The sequence below is a fragment of the Diabrotica virgifera genome, chromosome 5 (assembly GCF_917563875.1).
Source record: "Diabrotica virgifera virgifera chromosome 5, PGI_DIABVI_V3a".
Taxonomy (NCBI): domain Eukaryota; kingdom Metazoa; phylum Arthropoda; class Insecta; order Coleoptera; family Chrysomelidae; genus Diabrotica; species Diabrotica virgifera.
In genome coordinates this window covers 37,135,406-37,156,562 of record NC_065447.1, presented here as the reverse complement: position 1 = coordinate 37,156,562, position 21,157 = coordinate 37,135,406, and the positions used below count along the sequence as shown (strand labels likewise).

The window sequence follows — 21,157 nt, the reverse complement described above, 5'->3', positions numbered from 1 at the left end:
TCGGTTGATAATAATTCTTGAAAATATCTTTCCACCATTCCGTTATTTCTTCTTGCTGTGTCAAAGTATTTCCTGTTTCGTCTCTAATTGTCAATTGAACTATACTTTTTGCCCTTCTTAAAGTTTTCATGGTCTTATAAAACAGTTTTTGGTTACTTTTACTATCTGCTTCTAGTTTTTCCCCGAATTGTTTCCAACTTTCTTCTTTTACATATTTTATCATATTTTTTACTATTTTTCATTGTTCTTTATATTTATCACATGTTTCAGTTGTTTTGTTTGATAGGTATATTTTCTATCTTCTTTTCTTTTCCCTTGTTTCTGATTTAATTTGTTCATTCCACCATGATGTCTGTTTCCTGTTGCTAGTTGTTCTACTTACGCCGCAAGCCTCCTTGAATGCCTCAACATTAATTTCATTTATACTATTCCATAATTGATCCACATCTGCATCTTCCATTTTTAAAAGCCTTTTTTCAATTTCTCGATTTATTATTTCTTCATATTTAGTTCTCACATTTCTTTCTGTTAAATTGTAAGATCTTATTGATTCAAATTGTACTTTTCTTTCTTTATTTATTTTCTGTTCCTCTTCTTCATAATTTGGTGTATAATTTTTGTTACCACCAGATACTGATCACTATTAATTTCTGCACCTCTTCGTACTTTGGTGTCAGTAATGTTTGGCCTGTGGTCTTTTTCCACTATTACATAATCTATTATTGATTTTCTGCTCTGATTATAACTTCCCGTGTGTATTTGTGGATATTTTTATGTTCTAAGAGTGTGTTTATTATTATTAGTATGTATCTTCCCCATATTATTGAACTATAAAATATTAGTCCTCTAAAACTTAAAAAAACTTTTTAAAAATTTTGACATTTTAGGTGGATTATAAAACTATGATCGAAAATATTCACATCGAATATTTTAATGATAAACTAGCTGCTCCTAATGCAACTTTTAAGTTTTTTAAATACAACAGAACTCAGTTTGCAATTAATGCTTCAATTTGGGTACTAGAAGATTTAGATGGAAGAGATATAGAGGTGAGCCTTTTACTATAATTGCTACAGCACTATTAGTTGTATTTGCAGCTAAATATATTTTTTAACTTTTTCGTAAAATTTCTTAGTAAATTTCTTTTCGTAAATTTCCTGAGATGTGGGTATTTCGTCGTATACTGAAAATTCCATGGACCGACCGCGTGAGAAATGAAGAAGTTTTAAGGCGTATGAATAGAAAACGTGACCTCACAGAAATTGTCAAGAAACGTAAAACATCTTATCTTGAACACATATTTAGACACGACAGGTATAACTTCCTTTAACTTATTGTAGAAGGGAAAATAGAAGGAAGACGCGGCCCGGGTAGACGACAAATGACCTGGCTGCGCAACATCAAAGAATGGACAGGATTAGATTTTTAAAGTCTAAAAGAGGAAAAGCCCAAAATAGTGAAGGCCTTGCAGAAGTAATCGCCAACCTTCACTAAGACGACGTCACCCAAAGAAGAAGAAGAAAATTCCTTTATTTATATATTTCGCCAGGTCACCATTTGTTGCTTGTGTATTTCAATTTCACTTGTTTTGTAAGTCTCAACATTTTCATCCTTGTGATTTACAATTTCCTTCTCACATTGTCTAATAAGATAGGAAAAGATTTGTTGTATTTCAAGAGATTTGGTTTGAGATAGTTTTCCTCCTATAGTATTTAAACATACTGTCTAGTTCTTCTATATTAAAAAGTTTTTGGTTGTACCGCTATAGGCAGGTCCTCAGTATATGTATACGTAGGTCGTGTCTTCTGCCCTTTGTTCTTGCCTTGTCATTTATGTATACAGTCGAACCAGCTTATTGGAATAGCCTTCGTGCCAAACAAAAATATTCTTATACCTAAACCGACCACTGGTGACTAATAGCAGAAATAACTATACCGAATATACGTATCTATTAATAAGTAGTACATAAGGTACTTAGTACATACTATGTATCTACTACATACGTATATATATTATAGTTTTATTTCTTTTTGTGTTAATAATAGAGTAGTGTACCTAATTATTACTTATGTTATTAAAAATCTAGTCCATTAAAATGTTACATTTTTTAGGCCGTACCTTGCATTTCTTAGAGGAGTCAATTTTATTTCTTTAATGTGTAGGGGGGATCAGTAGAAGCTTAAGTTCAAGTTTTTGGGGTCGCCATCCTTGTCCCCCGGTCGCCATCTTAGAAATGGGGTGCAAAGGGGATTCGCGCTATATCTCGTAAACTACCAACCCTACGGAAAATCTAATTAAACATAAAATGTAGAAAATTAAATTTTACACAATTTTATTTCTATTACTTTTAATCGTCAAGTGACCAACAAAAAAGATATAACCAAAAATATGTAAAAATTTTTTAATAAGTTTCTTTTTGGATGTTATAACTTTTTTCAGTTCATTTTAAAACAAAATAACATTATAGCAATTTTGTAGAGGGTTTTTCAGCGAACAATTTCCACTATAAAGTTGTTTAATGCTATTTATTTATATAGGTTTTACAGCGCTCCAAACTTGACCAGATTCTCGAATGCTCGTAGGGATACAATAAAAACAAAAGTTAGGCTTATTTTCTATCTATAATATATTTTTTATTCATACAATTGATTATGATTTCAACATTCCTATGCTATTAATAAATCTGTTTTTGACCTTTCTTCCCACTATAAAACTTATAACTCTAAGCATATATAGAAAAGGCCCAAGAAGTTGTTTGAGGACAAATTCGCCGCTTCAGAAGAAGAATGACGCAACCGCAAAATGCAAAATTTTTAAGCAGAGCAAAAAACGATTTTTGATATCAAAATCATAAAGTATGATAAAAATTAGCCATTCACCACACCGTGGTCAGGATCTCGAGATATAAGCGTTTTTTGGGGTGTGCCGCTTGTAGATGAAGTAACATAACTTTTTTCCTATTATATATTTTGACTTAAAATTTTCCAAAAAACTTCTTCATGAACTATGTTTTATTGCTGTGCTGGTTAAAATTATAAACTAAAAAGTTTGTCAATCAACTTTTTTAAGTAAACATGAAACTAACGAAATATGATGACAAGATGTTAATAAATTAACAACTCCTTTTTAATGTGTTTAAACATTTTGGACAAATTTCATTGTTATCTACGTACTTCAAAGATGACACAGTAAATTTTTAACAGGAAATATTTACAGCGACCAAAGATACAACGAGGTAAATTTGAAAAATCATCAAAATTGATTTTCGGCATTTTTGTATAAAATTTATTTTTTTAACATGTTCCACCAACTCTTGATAAAAATAAACTTCATATTCGGATTCAGCGACCTCTAAAACATAAAAATAGACCAAAATTGATCATTCACGTTATATTTGATTTTCGTGGTTGGCATAACGGTTAATGACGCTCGTTTAATATATACAGTATGTCCCTGTAAGTTGTATCCATATGGAAAACTTTTTTATTATCAATTTTACGAAAAAAAGTTATTCTTCATAAAAATCTCTGCTTGGTCCAAAACCTAAAATTTAACCATCAAATATCAAATTTTTTGATTATTATACGAGGTATGTCAAAAAGTTTGAATTTCACTCAAGAGTAAAATAGCATTATTTTTCACAATATTGAAAATTGCTATTATGAAAAGTTGTTTGGAATTAAAAACTATATTCTAGTATGCAATTACATCCTTCTAATTGAAAAATTTTTTTTTTTTGAAAAATTTTGGATAACTAACATTATTTTCAGTTATTTTAATTCAGATAACTCTTTTATTATTAATTTTACGAAAAAAAGTGATTCTTAATAAAAAGTTCTGCCTGGTCTAAAACCTTAAATACAACCATCTTATGTTTAATTTTATCAATTTTATACGAGGTATGTCAAAAAATATGAATTTCGCTCAAGAGTAAAATACGTTTATTTTTCACAATAGCAAAAATTGTTATTATGAAAAGTTATTTAGAATTAAAAACTATGTTTCATTATGTAATTACATCCTTTTAATTGAAATATTCTGAACTATAAAGGTACTTTACTTTTGATCTAAATTTATCTTTTTGACATACCTCGTATAAAATTGATAAAACTTCATATAAGATAGTTGTATTTTAGGTTTTAGACTATCCAGAACTTTTTATTAAGAATCACTTTTTTCGTAAAATTAATAATAAAAGAGTTATCAGAATTGAAATAACTGAAAATAATGTTAGTCATCCATAATTTTCAAAAAAAAATTCAATTAGAAGGATGTAATTGCATATTAGAATATAGTTTTTAATTCCAAACAACTTTTCATAATAGCAATTTTCAATATTGTGAAAAATAAAGCTACTTTACTCTTGAGTGAAATTCAAACTTTTTGACATACCTCGTATAATATTCAAAAAAATTGATATTTCATGGTTAAATCTTAGGTTTTGGAACATGCAGAGCTTTTTATAAAGAATAACTTTTTTCTGTAAAATTAATAATAAAAAATTTTCCATATGGATACAACTTACAGGGACATACTGTAGATAGAAAAGCATTATTTTTCTACGAGAATTCGAGAATCTGGTCAAGTTTGGAGCACTGTAAAACCTAGATAATAAATAGAATTAAACAACTTTATAGTGAAAATTGTTTATTGAAAAATTCTTTACAAAATCGCTATGATGTTATTTTATTGTGAAATGAACGTAAAAAAAGTTATAACCTCCAAAAGGAAATTTCTTACAAAATTTTCTCTTATTTTTGTTTATAGGTAACTTTTTTGTTGGTTACTTTACGATAAAAAGTAATAAATATAAAATTGTAGAAAATTTAATTTGCTTCATTTTATGTGAAATTAAATTTTCTGTAGGTTAGCTAGTTTACGCGATACAGCGCGAAAGCCCTTTGCACCCCTTTTTCCAAGATGGCGGCCGGGGGACAAGGGCCTTAACCCCAAAAACTTGAACTTAAGCTTCTACTGAACCCCCCCTACACATTAAAAAATAAAATTGACTCCTCTAAGAAATGCACACTAAATGTAACATTTCAATGGACTAATCTAAATTACATCATATTTATTATGTGCATGCATACTAATACGTATGAAATGTATGCAAGATGTAGATAATATACATATTTTCTTATTACAGTAGAGCGTCGATAATCCGAACTAATTGGTACAGGGGTAGTTCGGATTATCAAATTGTTCGGATTATCGAACATATGTTCAAAATACATACAAAGCTCATAAACATAATACATATGTATATACGTTTTAGTAACAAGGAAGAAAACACCTGCGTAATAAACAAATATATTGTATGTATTTCTGCATAAAAAACAAACATCCGCGGTCATACTTTGCCCATATTGTCATATTAAATCCAAAAATTCGGTCCGCGATCATATTTTTTAATTTTATAATTTTTTTTGCGTTCATATTAGCGAACGTCCGGATAACTAGGGTTCGGATTATCGACGCTCTACTGTATACATAAAACAGAATTACTTATTTTTCTGGAAAGATAATCGGTAATCTTAGACGAATTTGTTTTACATTTATTCACTTGTTGCTCTAAATTATAATGATTAAAAAATTGACATTGGATTGGCCTTAAAGAAAACTTCTTATACCATTAATACAATACAATAATTTTACAAGCAAGGACTTCCAAATTAACTGTTTCTTAAAAGCCATTAACAGGCAACGCAATGGGTAATATACATAGCAATAGCAATAAAAATTCTTATGCTGGGGCCACAGTAACGTTAACGTCTAACGTCCATTATCGTATTAATTGACACGCCAAAAATGATGAAATAAACTGCTCGTTAACGTGACTGGCCACACTTATTTTAACGCGTAGTCAGCAGAAAACGCGTTTTTTAATCCAATAATTTCAAGATAGAAGTCGAAGCTGCTACGCTGTTATATTTTATGAGTGCTAATTATTATTTTATGAATTTATTATTTTATAAACGGATCAAGCAAAAACCAAGACTCAAAAGAAGATGGTGGATGATAAAAATGCACAGAAAACGAACACCACGATTTATATGTGATTTTTGTCAGGGATCCCATAAACAAGGTTCTGTTTCAAACACTGCTAAAAATTCAATTATCTTCTCATTACTCCACTCCATTTTCATAGAAGTACCTATTTCACAAAACAAAATTAATCTGCTGCGCTGAAAGCTAGAACTTATTGAAACAGTGCAAGTGTAGCCACAACAACGCGAAAAGTTTTTAAATTAAGGATCACTCGAAGAGTGGTGGGTTTTTCGGTCAATAGGTGGAGAAATAAGACAAAGAAAGTGGCTACTTCATCTATTTATTCGAAGACGTTTCGCTCTCTAATCAGAGAGCATCATCAGTTCATCTAAAAAGAATAATATGAAAAACCAAACATCCATAGAGAAGTTAATACAACAGTGTTACCTCAAAAAGACATGTAGCAGTCAAAGGTATAAAATGTAAAAAAAGCTTGAGACAATGAACCATTGAATCGTTAAGGTGTAGAAACAATCAAATAAAACTAAGTACAGTTTACAATTTAACACAGACTTAGAACAGCAAAAGAAACATGTGGTTATCATACATTTGTTGAGCGGCCGTGGAGTAGAGCGGCCGTGGAGTATCGGCATAATCGCTGGCCTAATACGCCAGTCCACGTGGGTTCGAGCCCTGCCAAAGACAAACCATTTTCATTTCCAATAATGACACGAGCCGTCTCACCGTGCCTCGGAGAGCACGTTAAGCCGTCGGTCCCCCTGGGCTAGTGTACATCGGCACTAGTTACTTGAAACAGGGTTAAAGATGTAAATGGCGCCGGAACTTTCCGAAAGGATCTCCCCGGCAAAAATGCCATACGATATTATTATTATTATCATAAATGTAATTAAAAAAAAGTATGTAAAAAAAATCCACGAGGAAAATAAAATTCCTATAGCTGGCTGTATACCATAAATCACAAAAAATACAAGATCCTTTGTAAAAGGTACATTTAAAATACCCCAATAAGGGTTACATCACAAAACAAAACGTTTTCGGATTAATAAGTAATCCATCATCAGTGTTAAGCCCTAAAATAGTAAGTATAACCTAATTAATAATAGAAAATGTAATAAAAGTTGACTAAGGTTAAGAATTGACACAGGCCATACTTACAATAGCATGCATGCGTGAGCCACCAAAAAGTTATGGGTGAAAACCCTTTGAAAGTTGTAAGATGTTAAATAATACTACATATTATTGATAATGATGATCGATGTTGCAAATATTCCTGGATATAACCCAAGGCAACACAGGACTCTAACCCACGTGGATATGATTTGCAAGGAATGAACCTTACATATTGAAAATTGAGTGTCAACTGAACTGACAGTTAAAAGAACTTCAGAAATATGTCAGTGACAGATTAGATTGTCAATGCAACGTTATGAACTATTTTGTTACTTCAGCCAATGAAATTTAAAGTTTATGTCGATGTTAAAATAAAACATTATCAAATATCCATATATTGGTGTTAAAATTATATAAAATTATATAGTTAAAGTTGTGTAATATTTGACGATTAAACATATGAATATGTCAATAATTGATAAATAGGTAATACGAGTTATGCAGTCAGCAACACATTAATCTCGTAATGGTGATATACTTAGAATTTTTTTGAAAGGCCTATTACGCAATGCGTCTAGGATATCAGAATTTGTTTAATATGTACAAAATGTACTATTCTAAGATAATGATTAAGGTGTGAGTGTTTTGGTGACAGTCACCAAAACACTCACACCTTAATGTACACCACATGTAATGAATAAGAAATCTGAAATTGCATTTGTGCATAAGAAAAATGCATTTCAAAAGTGCATTTTGAAATAGGCAATTATTATAAATTTGCAACTCGGTAAATAGTGGGAAAAATTGACTCAATTTTCTTACTCGGGGGGTTTTTGGGGTCGCTGAAAACGAATATGAGGTCGCCGAGAGTGTGCAAACTACTTGGTGCCTGCAGCGGGTGTAATAAACGTCTTCCTCTGGAGTATTGTGGTAATTTACCATATAATTGGTTTAAACTCATTACTCGGGTCTTTTTGAGGTCACTGAAAATGAATATGAGGTCGGCGAGAGTGTACAAACTAACTGGTGCCTGCAGTAGGTGTAATAAACGTCTTCCTCTGGACTATTATGGTAATTTGTTAAATAATTGGCCCAAACTTGTTACTCGGGGGTCTTTGGGGTCACTGAAAATAAATATCGCAACTACTAAATTCTAATTTCATAGGATAATATATTAAAAAAATAAGATTATTTTGTTCAGGATCTCCATTTTTTTTAATTTGGCGCTTAAAATTATGTTGGCAGTATTGATACATTCTTGACTAATTTCATGTAGGATTTATTGCACTGTAAGCAAAACCGAACAGGTTTTTTCTTATTTTGTTTTCCTGTTATTTAAATAATTTATAATAATTGCCTATTTCAAAATGCACTTTTAAAATGCATTTTTCTTATGAACAAATGCAATTTGAGATTTCTTATTCATTACATTAGTTCACAAAATTTACTAACATTCTCACGAATCCAACGCACCAATCCGCATTAAAATCCGTCTTACTGCAAAAAAATCGACACTTCAATCCTTCAATGCCTCGACTATAGTCCTTTTAAAAGGACTTGCTTTTTTTCAAAACTCAGAAAAAAATCAGCCTAGGTAATATTTTTGTTTAATTTATAATGATGTGCTTATGGAATTTTTCTTACAATTTAAACTTATCTTTCACTGCAGAGAACGGCAGTTCTTTTCAGTGGCGCACAATAAGTACCCCTACATGCGACACTATATATACAGGAAATTTTCGATTTTCTAAATCTGACTGAATTGAAAATCGGACCGAATCCTATCTTAAAGTTTAGAAAAAGACTCGTCCATCCATATGTCAACTCTCCATTTTGGTCCAAGGGTGTGGATTTTACGGCCCTTCCCATTTAGGGTCTGTTTTTCGATCTCATCCCCAAAACTCTCAAAAATATCAATAATATAAATCCAGCCTTTGCGGCTTCTGATAGTACTGATCATTACCTTTCCAACGCATGTCTAATTTCTAAAGTCGGTTATACCATTCAAAAGTTACGGAGCTCAGAAGTATGACTCATTTTTTATTTAAAAAAGGGAAAATATTTGTGGATATGTATGTGTGTGGAAAAGTTACACCGATCTGAATTTTTTTTTTTTTTTCAAGAGGGTGTTAGGGTCGATTTAGAGCCGGTGTAATTTTTGAGTTCCGACTATCCATAAGCCAGCTATAGGGCTAGGCACATACAAAAAGGCATATTTTTTGGACGTATATATCTTAGGTGCAAGGAGAGATAGGAAAATCGCAAATAATCCAAATCAATATCGTTGAGTTAATCTTCCAGATGGTGTATAATCGTTTAGGATCAGACATACACAAGGCTCCTTATAGCTGAAAAACTGAAAAACCAAACTTTGAATATTTTGGTTTTTGACAATTACTCAAAATGTCAACCTACGAATTACGTCAATAACTGAGAGTTTGTAGGAGCACTCTAGACGCAGTTAACGGTGTATATTTGTATATCTCATATCCGGGAAAATTCGAATTTTTAAGTTATAGGCTGCATAAGTATGATCAAATCTATTTCTTATGAGGAAAACGGTTATTCAAGTTCAGTAATTCCTGTAATACCTTCAATTATCATACTTGACCTTGGATGCATCAGATACTTTTTTTTTTCCCTGGAAGCCGTCTGTTGTGAACCGGTTGTACTGCAGCCACTTGGCTTATTGTACATCTTCCATTGTTTATGAAACCCATTCCAGAATTCTGGAACCCTGTACCAGCTTGTACAGGTCTAGTGGGTGGGTGCCATATAATTTTGGAGTCATTTCGATGTCTCCGAAAAGTGTTTGCCGCCTCCGATCCAATGCCTCACAGTCATGCAAAATATGGTTGACTGTTTCAGGTTCTCTGTTACAGAGTCTGCAGCTCAAGTCTCCATGAAACAGCCCCATTGTATGCAGGTGACCCTTAACTGGCGCATGTCCAGTGAGGAAACCTGTTATGACTCTGAGCTGATTCCTGCTTGTTTTCAGCAGTAACTCAGCTCTACCAGCACATGTCCGTCCGATATACATCTTGCCATGTGTTTGACCGGGTACACTCTCCCAGTGTGAGTTGTGTTGGCTTCGGATCCAGGCTTTTTTTCGTTCGCGGACGGTGCTTTTTGGCACTCCCACGGCCGGCTCTGGACCCAGGTATTTTGTAGCTGATGCTCTCTTGGCAAGTGCATCAGCTCTTTCATTGCCGTATATGCCCCGATGACCTGGAACCCATACCAGTATAACACTGTTATGTTGTGCCAGTCTATCAAGTTCTTGTCGACATTCCCACACCAGCCTAGAGTTCACCTTAGGGCTTATAAGAGCCCCAATGGCTGCTTGGCTATCTGTGCATATGTTAACCCGCTGCAGTTCGAATGCCCTCAGGTTGTTTTCTCTTGCACACTGCAAGATTGCAAAAATCTCTGTCTGAAATACGGAGGTACATTCTCCCAGTGGAATAGAAATGTTGAAATTTCCACCACTATAGAATATTCCTGCGCCCGAACCGTCTGCAGTTTTAGACCCGTCCGTATACCAGGTGCAACCCTGCAGTCTGGGTCGAGAGTTTCCTCTGTCCCATTCGTCTCGTGGGCAAATGTCCACTTGAAAAGGTACTTCAGGCATATATCTTGATGTCATATGGTCAGAAATCATCATCCACTCGGCATCATTAATTTCATTCGTTATTTTACTATGTCCTGATTTAACTGGTACGTTGCTCAGGTTTTCTCGCAGTCTATAATAGCCCATTCTCGCCTCACCCATATTGTTATATGTAAAGGAGGGAGATCCAGTAGTGCCTCCATAGCTGCCGTAGGTGTGCCCCTCATAGCCCCCGTGATCCCGAGACAAGCAAGTCTTTGCACCTTGCTTAATTTGATGATGGCACTTTTTTGCTGCACTTTTGGCCACCATACCACTGATGCATATGTAATTGTGGGTTTTACTACCATGTTATAAGTCCAATATACCATGTCTGGTCTCAAACCCCACATTTTTCCATGAGTACGTCTGGCTACCATTAACGTAGATACCGCTCTCTTCGTTATTCTTTCTATCTGCTGATTCCAAGTAAGTCTTGAGTCTAATATTATCCCGAGATACTTTACTTCACTCACCAGATTTAAATGTATACCATTTAGACTTAGAGGACCCAATTCCTCTGAATTCCTTCTTTTAGTAAATTTCATGATTTTGGACTTTAGAGGACTGATGTTAAGCCCTACATTTGAAGTCCATTCTGTAACTACTGTCAGAGCCTGTTGCATTCGATCTCTGACTGTACTATTAAATTTTCCGTGGGCTAAGATGACTAGGTCATCCGCATAGCCCAGGACGTGATGCCTATCGTTGTCGAGTCTAGCTATCAGGCCATCCATGACCAGATTCCACAATAGAGGAGACAAGACTCCCCCCTGTGGGCAGCCTCTGGCTACCTGAGCTGACACTCTATCCCCTAGCAACGTAGCATATATCACACGGCTTCTCAGCATGCAGTCTATCCATCTACAGCTTGTTTCGTCTATTCCTTTTAGACGGATCGCCCTTGTGATCGCTTCGTAAGAGGTGTTGTCAAATGCTCCCTCAATATCGAGAAATGCACCCAACATCACCTCTTGGTTTTCTAGAACGTACTCCACTCTCTGTACAAGATGGTGCAGTGCCGTTTCTGTGGAGACTCCCGCTCGATATGCATATTGTCCCCGATGTATCGGACTTTCAACCAATACACCATCCCTGATATGCCTATCGAGCAGTTTTTCTAAGGTCTTCAGTACGAATGACATCAGACTTAATGGCCGCAGAGACTTGGCCCTTTCCTGTCCGATTTTGCCAGGTTTGGGTATAAAAGCCACCCTTATCAGCCTCCATGCTTTTGGTATGTACCCCAGCCCTAAACTAGCCTGCAGTATCTTACACAATTTTTTGAAAAGAAGGTCGTTTCCCTTCTGTAGAAGTATTGGATAAATCCCGTCCGGACCCGGTGATTTATATGGCTCGAATGAGTTTATTGCCCATTTGATTTTGTCCTGGTTTATAACTTCTTTTGCCACATGCCAGTTTTCCCTAGAACCATAATTCATGATATCCAGTCCGGTTTGCCATGTGTCTAGTGGTATCAGTTTTGTCTCAGACTCAGGAAAGTGCACCCTGAAAAGCTCTTTCAGGGTGTCTTCACCATTCTGAGTGTATTCACCTGACTCTTTTTGGAGCGAGGGAATACTTATCTGAGGGTCCTTTGAGAGAACTTTATGGAGCCTTGCCATTTCTGAAGTCCCTTCTATCTCTTCACAATGCCTTCTCCACGATTCTCTTTTTGCCCTTCTCAGTTCCTTATTGTAGTCAGTCAGAGCTTTGCGATAATCGCCCCACTCGCCTGACCTTTTGGCGAAATTAAATTTTCGTCTAACCTCTGTCCTTTGATTTGCAAGATTATGATTCCACCAGGGAACTTTCCTGTTGGAATTCCTGACTATCTCCGGACAGTTGTCTTCGAACGCTGACGTGACAATCTCTTGAAATTGTTCGGCAGCCATGTCTAGGTCCAATGTATGCCTTATCTTCCCGTTAATCCTGCCTAAGCTATATTCTATGTCTGCTTGAGATGCTTCCCAGTTTGTTTTACGAGGATTACGATAAGTTTCCTTGATAAGCTCATTGCCTGTCATTTCAAAACAAATGTGTCGATGGTCTGAAAAGGACACCTCATCTGACACATGCCAGTTTTTCACAGTTCTAGCCACGTTAGTCGTGGCAACTGTTATATCAATCACCTCCTTCCGTCGTGAAGTCACGAAGGTTGGTTTGTTTCCTACGTTTAATATGTCTAAATTATGTTGCATTATAAACTGTAGTACTGACTCACCTCTTGCATTGGTGTTTGTACTGCCCCAAGTCAGATGGTGCGCATTCGCATCACAGCCAATGATCAATTGCAATCCATTTTTCCTGCAATCTCTCACTAGCTGCTCCAATTCCCTTGATGGTGGTTGTTCGGGATCATCATATGGGAGGTATGCTGATCCTAAAACTATCTGCTTCACCCCTCCTCCATCTATGATCTTCATCTTTACCGTGGTTAAATCCCTGGAACAGTGATTTATCAACGGCAGTGTTTTGATGTTTCGTTTGACTATTATGCAAGTTCGCGGGACATCGGCAGACCGGCTATATATAAGCTCTCCACCAATACCCGATAGACCTCTTATTTTGCGCTTGTAAACCCAGGGTTCTTGTATCAAGGCTACATCAAACCTTCTCATGGCGACAGTAAGTTCTGCCGAAGCTGACTTACTATGCTGGAGATTCGCTTGCAGGATTCTGATTGGAGCCATCAATGCCTCTGATGGTTTTGAAGGATATCTTTTCAAGTCTGTAATACGCCTTGAAATTTGCAGCCTTCAATGTTTTATAGGAGACCTCGTCGAACGTGTATACGAGGATTTGCATGTCCTCTCCGACCTTCCGATTTTTCAACAACCAGTCTTCCGTCTTAAGGTCTTTATTTTGCCTCTCTAAACGGGTTCTGACTGTTGATTCTTCAGCCTCTTTCTCGGGGATGCGGGCGAGGACCATAGGGCGTTTTGGCATGTGGCTGGGATCGACCACATTTAAGTCGACTCCTTCCCACAGGCCCTCCATAGTCCTTACCACCTCAGTAGTCCATTTTTTGGTATGTTCGTTAGCACAGTTTACCCACAGAGTACCTGCGCTAAACGATGTTTTATGGAACTGTAGCAGTTGATTTTGACTTCCAACAGGAGCCTCATCCACTGCTAGCTTTAGTTTGTTGATGATCAGGTCTGCGTGAGCCTGATCTAGTTGAGTATCCGGATGGTGCCTGTGTGCCACCGCTATCCTGAATACTTTTGTGACATTGCTGTATGACCTAGTCTGCTCATGAGAGCTCCTTGGTCTCTTAGCAACCCTTTGTTGAGGGGGGTAATGGTATTCTCCCGCGGTCTCTTTTTACCCTCGGGTTTTACCAGTACTCCCGTTTTGTTTTTATGGGGATTTGCTGTGGTCCATGTTCCAGCAGCCATTTTTGCCTTTTTCGTCATCTTTCTTTTTTGAGCTCCAGAAAGGCGTTTTTTGCTACTTTGTGCAGAGTCTGTTCCGCTTGGAACAACTTCTGGCTCAGTATTTGGGACAGATACAGAATCCACGACTGAAGTCGCCTCTGTGTCCGTTCCCGTTTTTGTGTTTGTTTTTTCAATCTCGTTCTCCATATTTGTTCCCACGAGTTGGGACGAATTGCTGTCAGGCACGGCAGTGCGCCCTTACCGTGCTAAGGCTATAATCCCCCAGAGTTCGCCATCTCTCTAGGGCATCGCTTTAGATACACTTTACTCCCTGTACCATGCATCCCGTCGGCACGATGGTGTTACACCTTAGGATTGGGAGGATGGATCATTTGGCGTTACCCAGGGTGCACCACGTGGAGGCGATCCACCGCTACACCCCTGCATCAGATACTACTTGTCAATACGTTTTAAACTCATGTTAAATGATCAAAATCGGTTAAGCCGTTCGGAAATAATCGAGCTCTAAAAGTATAATCCATTTAAACATTATCGCTGAAATGGTTATGAAGATGGCTGGGATATGAACTCGGATTGTCTTATCACAAGTCTGGTGTCATAACTACTAGATCATTTGGGAGAGAAAGCGACAAAGGCGACCATTTATAACGCTTAAAGTGTAATTGAGAAATATTACATTCAACTTCATACATTTAATTTATAAAAAACTTGAAAAACTCCTGATACAAGAATAAAAAACTGCTAAACGCTGTAAAAATGAGTGGCGCATACAACATTCCAGCTACAAAAGAACTGATATGAGTTATACGTGGCGCGAAAATGTATTTTCATTTTGATGGAAAATAAAATTCTAGTTTTATTTTGAAAGATTTTTTCCATAATATTTGCTAAATTTGAAGTAAATCGCGTCACAAAGAGCCTGAAAATGCAAACTGTATCAAAGTTACTCTTTTGTGGCGCGTTTTACTTCAAATTTAGCAAATATTATGGAAAAAATCTTTCAAAATAAAACTAGAATTTTATTTTCCATCAAAATGAAAATACATTTTCGCGCCAGGTATAAATCCTATCAATTCTTTTGTATAGCTGGACTGTTGTATGCGCCACTCATTTTTACAGCGTTTAGCGGTTTTTTATTCTTGTATTTATTTTATTTAGATGGTACAAATTATATTTTTAAAAGATTAGAATACAGATAAGGATAGAATATTTAATTTCAAAAATGTTTTAGGCTTCCACCAAAATTTTTGTTTTTTTGAGCAATACATTTAAGTTTTTTGGAGTAGAATTAAAAGCTCCGAATGTATGTACTATGTGGAAAGACGATTTGTACGGCATTAGGGAAATTATGACCAAATGCGGAGATGTCGATTTATGTAATATTAAGAAGGTAAGTAAAGTACCAGTTTCATATACTTCTTCTTCTCGTTGTCCTTACGCCCAATAAGAGCGTCGTTATCACCTATCCATCTTTTACCCATTTCTTCCACGCCTTCCGCTCTCCTGCCATTTCCTTCATCTCTTGCACTGTTTTCCCTCTCTTGGTCCCGATTTCCTGGATTTGTTCCATCCACCCCTTTCTAGGTCTGCCCCTTCTTCTTTTCCCCTGTCTTTTGGCATCTGTTACTAATCTGTTCTCGTTCATTCTCGTTGTATGGCCAAATCAATTCAGTTTTCTTTTTCAATTTGTTTCTCTCTTGGTTCCTATCTTAGCACGTTCCTGATGTTTTCATTCCTTTGTTTCTGTTTTTTAGCTATTTTTTCTCAGCTGCTTCATGTCTGCTACACTTATGGCACTTTCATGTCTTTTATTTGTAACCAATGTCTGGCTTGCATATAGAAGAGCTGGTACTGTGATCATGTTATATACTTGTATTGTCGTTTCCTGGTATTGATTTCCCTCTTTCCCACTGTCGTATTATTTATTGCATAATATATTCTCGTTACTTTCTTTATCATATTTGCAATTTCTAAGTCTAGCTTTCCTCGTTCGATATTATCGTGCCCAGGTACCAGAGCCGTACGGTACATCTTTTCAATATGATGCAAGTCTTCGAAATGCCGCCCCCTAAATATTATTGAAACTTAATACTAGTATTTATTTTTATTAAATGAAATTACATAAAATGAACGAAAACTTTTATTTTAAAAACAAAATATACATTAAATTAAATGAAATGATATGTATTAATATTAAATAACATTTATGAAAATTACAATTTTATCCTTTTGATTTTAATTTTGGTAAACTCGTCAATCAGATTGGTGTAGTCTAAAGTAGCAGCTAGTGAGGACTCTATTGAAATAAGTGCTATTCTTGTTCTCATGATCATTTTTCAGTGCGTCATTAATTATGACGTCACATACTGTATTGGGTGTGTCGAGACTTATTTCATGTAATTATTGACGAATCTGACAGATGCCAGAATCGTACTTCGCCATAGGTGAAAAGCTTGTGGAATTAAACTAATTAGTAATTTAGTAGATTTGATTTTTACACAATATGTTAACATGTAGGTATTTTTTATAAAGGGGAATAAAATTAAAAAGTAAACAATATTGTTAATTAAATTTATAAATATTGAAACATTAAGAAATGACACAAAACTATCCATAAACTGTGTTATTATCTTCTTCTCTAGGTGCTGTCTCCGCTTCAAAAGTTGGCAATCATTAGAGAGATCTTTATTTCTGAAACCGCGGCTCTAAATAATTCATTGTTATTACATCCAAACCAGTTCCTAAGGTTCTTCAGCCATGAGTTACGTCTCCTTACTATGGATCTTTTTTTGCATAATGACCTGGAGTATTAGATATACATCTCTCATCACATGTCCCATATATCTCAGTTTTCTTCTTATTTGTTAGTTCTTCTCGTTCCCTATGCGTAAGTCTCATTACCTCCACGTTGGCTATTCTATCTACTCATGAGATTTTTAGCACTCTGCGGTACATCTCGATTGTCTCTAGTCTCCTCACGCCAATGACTAACTTTTAACGAACTAAATTCTAAACCAAAACATAAAATAATGCACAAAAACGTTGTGAAACACAAGGGAAGTGGAATTCGAATTTAAAAATGACAGGTACACAAAATACCGACCTGAATAATAACCGTCACTTGACTCTTTGACACTTCTAAAAAATGGCCAAAATGGACGAAGTTTTTGTCAAATGTTCGTAATACGAATATTTGATGGGCTAGAAAAAACGCGCATTCTAAATATCAACGAATCAAACGTAGGTTAGGAATAATAGACATCTTATGTATATAACCATTGTAATGCTGCATTATTTTTGTGTTTAATCACGGAGCTACCGCTTTTTCCGTCTCATCTAACTTAATGCATTATAGAGAAATCGAAAAACTGTGACGCACTGAAAAATGATCATGAGAACAAGAGTTTGCACTGGACAATTTTCTTTGTGACACGGTGACAGGAAAATACAGCGTGTTTTATATGTTCGTTCATGGGTATTCTTTCATTTTTCCGACTGTATGTATGTATGTATGCATGTGTGTGGAAAAGTTAAACCGATCTGAATTTTTTTCCATGTTTGAAGAGGGGGTCAGGACTGATTCAGAACCGGTGTAGTTTGTGACTTTCGACCAACCATAAGCCAACTATAGGACTTGGTAAGTACAAAACGGCATAGACAGGAGAACAGCAAATACACCAAATTAATAGTGTTGAGTTAAGTTTCAACTAAGCCGTCAGGATCAGACATACAGACGACTCAGTATATCCGAATAACTGAAAAACTAAACTTTGAAAATTTTGGTTTCTCGACAATTACTCAAAATTTCAACCTACGAATTGCGCCAATAACTGAGCGTTTGTAAAAGGACTCTAGACGAATCTAACGGTGTATACCTCATATCCGGGAAAATTCGAATTTTTTAAGTTATAGGCTTCATAAATATGATCAAGTCTATTTCTTATGGGAAAAACGGTTTATCAAGCTCAATAATTCCTGTAATAGCTTCAGTTATCATACTTGACCTTAGATGCATCAGATACTATTGGTCAATATGTTTCAAACTCATGTTTAGTGATCAAAATCGGTTAAGCCGTTTAGAAGTTATTAAGCTACAAAAGTGTAATCCATTTAACGATTATTCCCTAAATGGTTTATGTAGTTGTAGTGGTTACGACGCTAAATTTGATCTAGCAACGGGCAATCTGAGTTCATTTACCGGTCATCCCAATTTTTTTTTCAATCTATTTCGAAGAGAAAAAAAATCTAGTGTACATTCTATGGACACTAGATCATTTGGGAGATAATGCGACAACTGCAACCATTTATAAAGCTTAACGTGTAATCGAGAAACATTGCATTCAACTTCATACATTTAATTGATAAATAATTTTGAAAAACTCCTGATACAAGAATAAAAATCCGCTAAACGCCGTAAAAATGAGTGGCGCACACAATATTCCAGCTACAAAAGATCTGATATGAATATTACGTGGCTCGAAAATGTATTTTCATTTTGATGCAAAACAAAATTCTAGTTTTATTTTAAAAGATTTTTTCATAATATTTGCTAAATTTGAAGTAAACCTGCCACAAAAGAGTTTCAAAATTCAAACTGTATCAAAGTTACTCTTTTGTGGCGCGTTTACTTCAAATTTAGCAAATATTATGAAATGAAATGAAAATACATTTTCGCGCCACGTAATATTCATATCAGATCTTTTGTAGGTGGAATATTGTATGCGCGACTCATTCTTAGGGCGTTTAGCGGTTTTTTATTCTTGTTTATATTATGACAGCGTTTCGTGTTAATACAACTTATGCGTAATCCATGAAATAATCTGAACTGGGTTCTGAAATCTTTGAACGGCCGAATTCCAGCGTTCAATCATCGTTCAAGTTTAAACTGCCATCGGTTGAACTTGAATTGAGAAAGACGATTTTGACTTTAAACTGACGTTCACTAAAAACTCAGGTTAAACTGGAGATAAACTCGATATGAGAAATTGGCCCTAAATAGTGATCTAGATAAACCTATTTATTATGACAATTTTATTATTTTTCAGGGCCTTTGGCAACTAACAAACTGTTGGCCAGCAGCAAGCATCAAATACTTTCCTAAAAGCGTACCTCAAGGTTCGTACAAAGTTACTATGGAATCAAAATTGAAGGATGGACGGGTTCTGGCCAGAATTGCTTTGTACGGGAAAGCCAGTTTGTATTTCAAGGATATTCAAAATATGAACAATACTTCAAAGTATAACATATTTCAATGAATATATTAATATTTGTGAGTTTTGATTGATCAGTTAAAAGCTAAGGATATGGGAGACATCTTTTCAATAAAGCATTATACCTGAAGTTAGTTTTTTATCGTGCAATCTTCGGTCAAACGTTGGCTACCGTTCAAAACTACCTTATAAAGTTACACTTAAACCAGCGTTTCAATAGGTTTTGAAACTGTTTTTTACGCATGTCCAATTAAATATGCTATGAGAGTTCTGGCTCAATTTGTGCCTTTTTCCCATGTAAATTCCCATAGGAAAATCTAAGGTACATTCTGCCCTTTCGTGTACGTAGAGTCCAAAGTTTAAAGGGTCACGTGTCGAATGCTCTAGGAAGTTCTGTACCATCTTCAAATGAGGCTACCGCGGCGGAAGCTCTAGTAAGTCCTATATCATCTGCCAACTAAGATACCATTGGGTTCTTTTGTTTCATGTTCCTTTTGTTACCTTCTTTCACTTCACCCAACTTTTTGGAGGTCGCTGCTCTTATGTAAATATCCACATCGTACTATTCGTACTTATCTTGTTCCTGATGACTTAATTTTGAAATCGGTCATGGACTGGCTTTTTGAAATATTTATTTAGACGCCGACTTTTATTTTTCAATAGACGATTATATTTATTTTAATTTTTAGAGACCTTTTAACCCTTAGTCTCCCAGCACGTTTAGATTTTATTTGGCAGTTACTTCCCAACGGTATTTTTAAGTCTGCATTATTTTTCCTTGATAACTTTTAAAATAAGCTAAAAGTGTTGTTTTTTCCCAACAGCCCTTTAGAGTACCTACAATTCTTATCAGGTATTTAACACGAAATAGTTTGAATGGCATTTGAAGTATTAAACATCAGTTGATGACTAATAAATGATATTTAACAGAACATTCTCAAATTAGATCTACTTCAATACTAGGATTTAAGGGTACCAAAATTTGGTGGTACTTAAAAGTACCGTGGGAAGATTACGGGCTAAATGAGTAACATCGGTGTGTATTTAAAAAAATCCAACAAAAGTCCCATATGTATACAGCAATTTATGGTTTTATTTATCCTTTTTTATCGCCAACCGTCACTAAAGTCATTCATGATTGTACTCATTTGCGGCAGTAAAGTAACACTTTATTGTACTGAAAGAAGGATTTTACTTTACCTGCCGCGATTAATCGAGATTGAATGTAAGTGACCGATGGCAGTAATCGATTATTTATTTGAGTAACTTACAATTTATTTACTTTAGTTATTTAAAAATATTGTTCACAATTTGCGATATTATCAATGAAATTTATGTCAAAAAGTGAAATTATGTAGTTCTTTTGCAATTATATTCATATAAAATAAATTAAAACTTTACCGATTTAGTAATTATTCAATATTGATAACTATCGATTAAAAATCGAAAGCAGCCATCCTGCAAAAGTTATCTGTCATCACTGTCATTATTATGACGTTTAAAATTTAAAAGTTCTTAAATTGTAAATTGTAAGTAAGAGCTAAAACCAATTAGTCGCGGAAATGAAGCTGAAAAAATAGCAAAACCTCGTAATTTTTTCGTCCAGCATCGATTTGTACAAAAATTTGGGATTAGGCTCATTATACCCTCTTGTTCATTTTCTATATTGAGCCGTTGTACGCTTTTGGTTTTTTAAGGGTGAAAACTACCCCTAATTGTAAAAAATTATAAAATAACATTTTAAACTTTAATATTGTCAATATTTAGTTCCTATTAAA

General features: G+C 35.1%; 1 protein-coding gene across 1 annotated transcript; it reads left to right on the top strand.

The window, feature by feature from the left end:
• Positions 1-893: 893 nt before the first annotated feature.
• On the top strand, positions 894-19,473 carry LOC114334917 (uncharacterized). The gene is made up of 3 exons (XM_050652403.1): positions 894-1,049; positions 15,401-15,559; positions 19,215-19,473. The coding sequence occupies exons 1-3, from the start codon at positions 903-905 to the stop codon at positions 19,422-19,424; spliced, it is 516 nt and encodes a 171-aa protein (XP_050508360.1). The 5' UTR covers positions 894-902; the 3' UTR covers positions 19,425-19,473.
• The last annotated feature ends 1,684 nt before the right edge of the window (positions 19,474-21,157 follow it).

Coding starts and splice junctions, on each gene's coding strand:
- LOC114334917 (XM_050652403.1), top strand. CDS start 903: ATGATCGAAAATATTCACATCGAATATTTTAATGATAAACTAGCTGCT. Junction 1,050..15,400: donor TAGATGGAAGAGATATAGAG/GTGAGCCTTTTA, acceptor AAAATGTTTTAG/GCTTCCACCAAAATTTTTGT. Junction 15,560..19,214: donor ATTTATGTAATATTAAGAAG/GTAAGTAAAGTA, acceptor ATTATTTTTCAG/GGCCTTTGGCAACTAACAAA.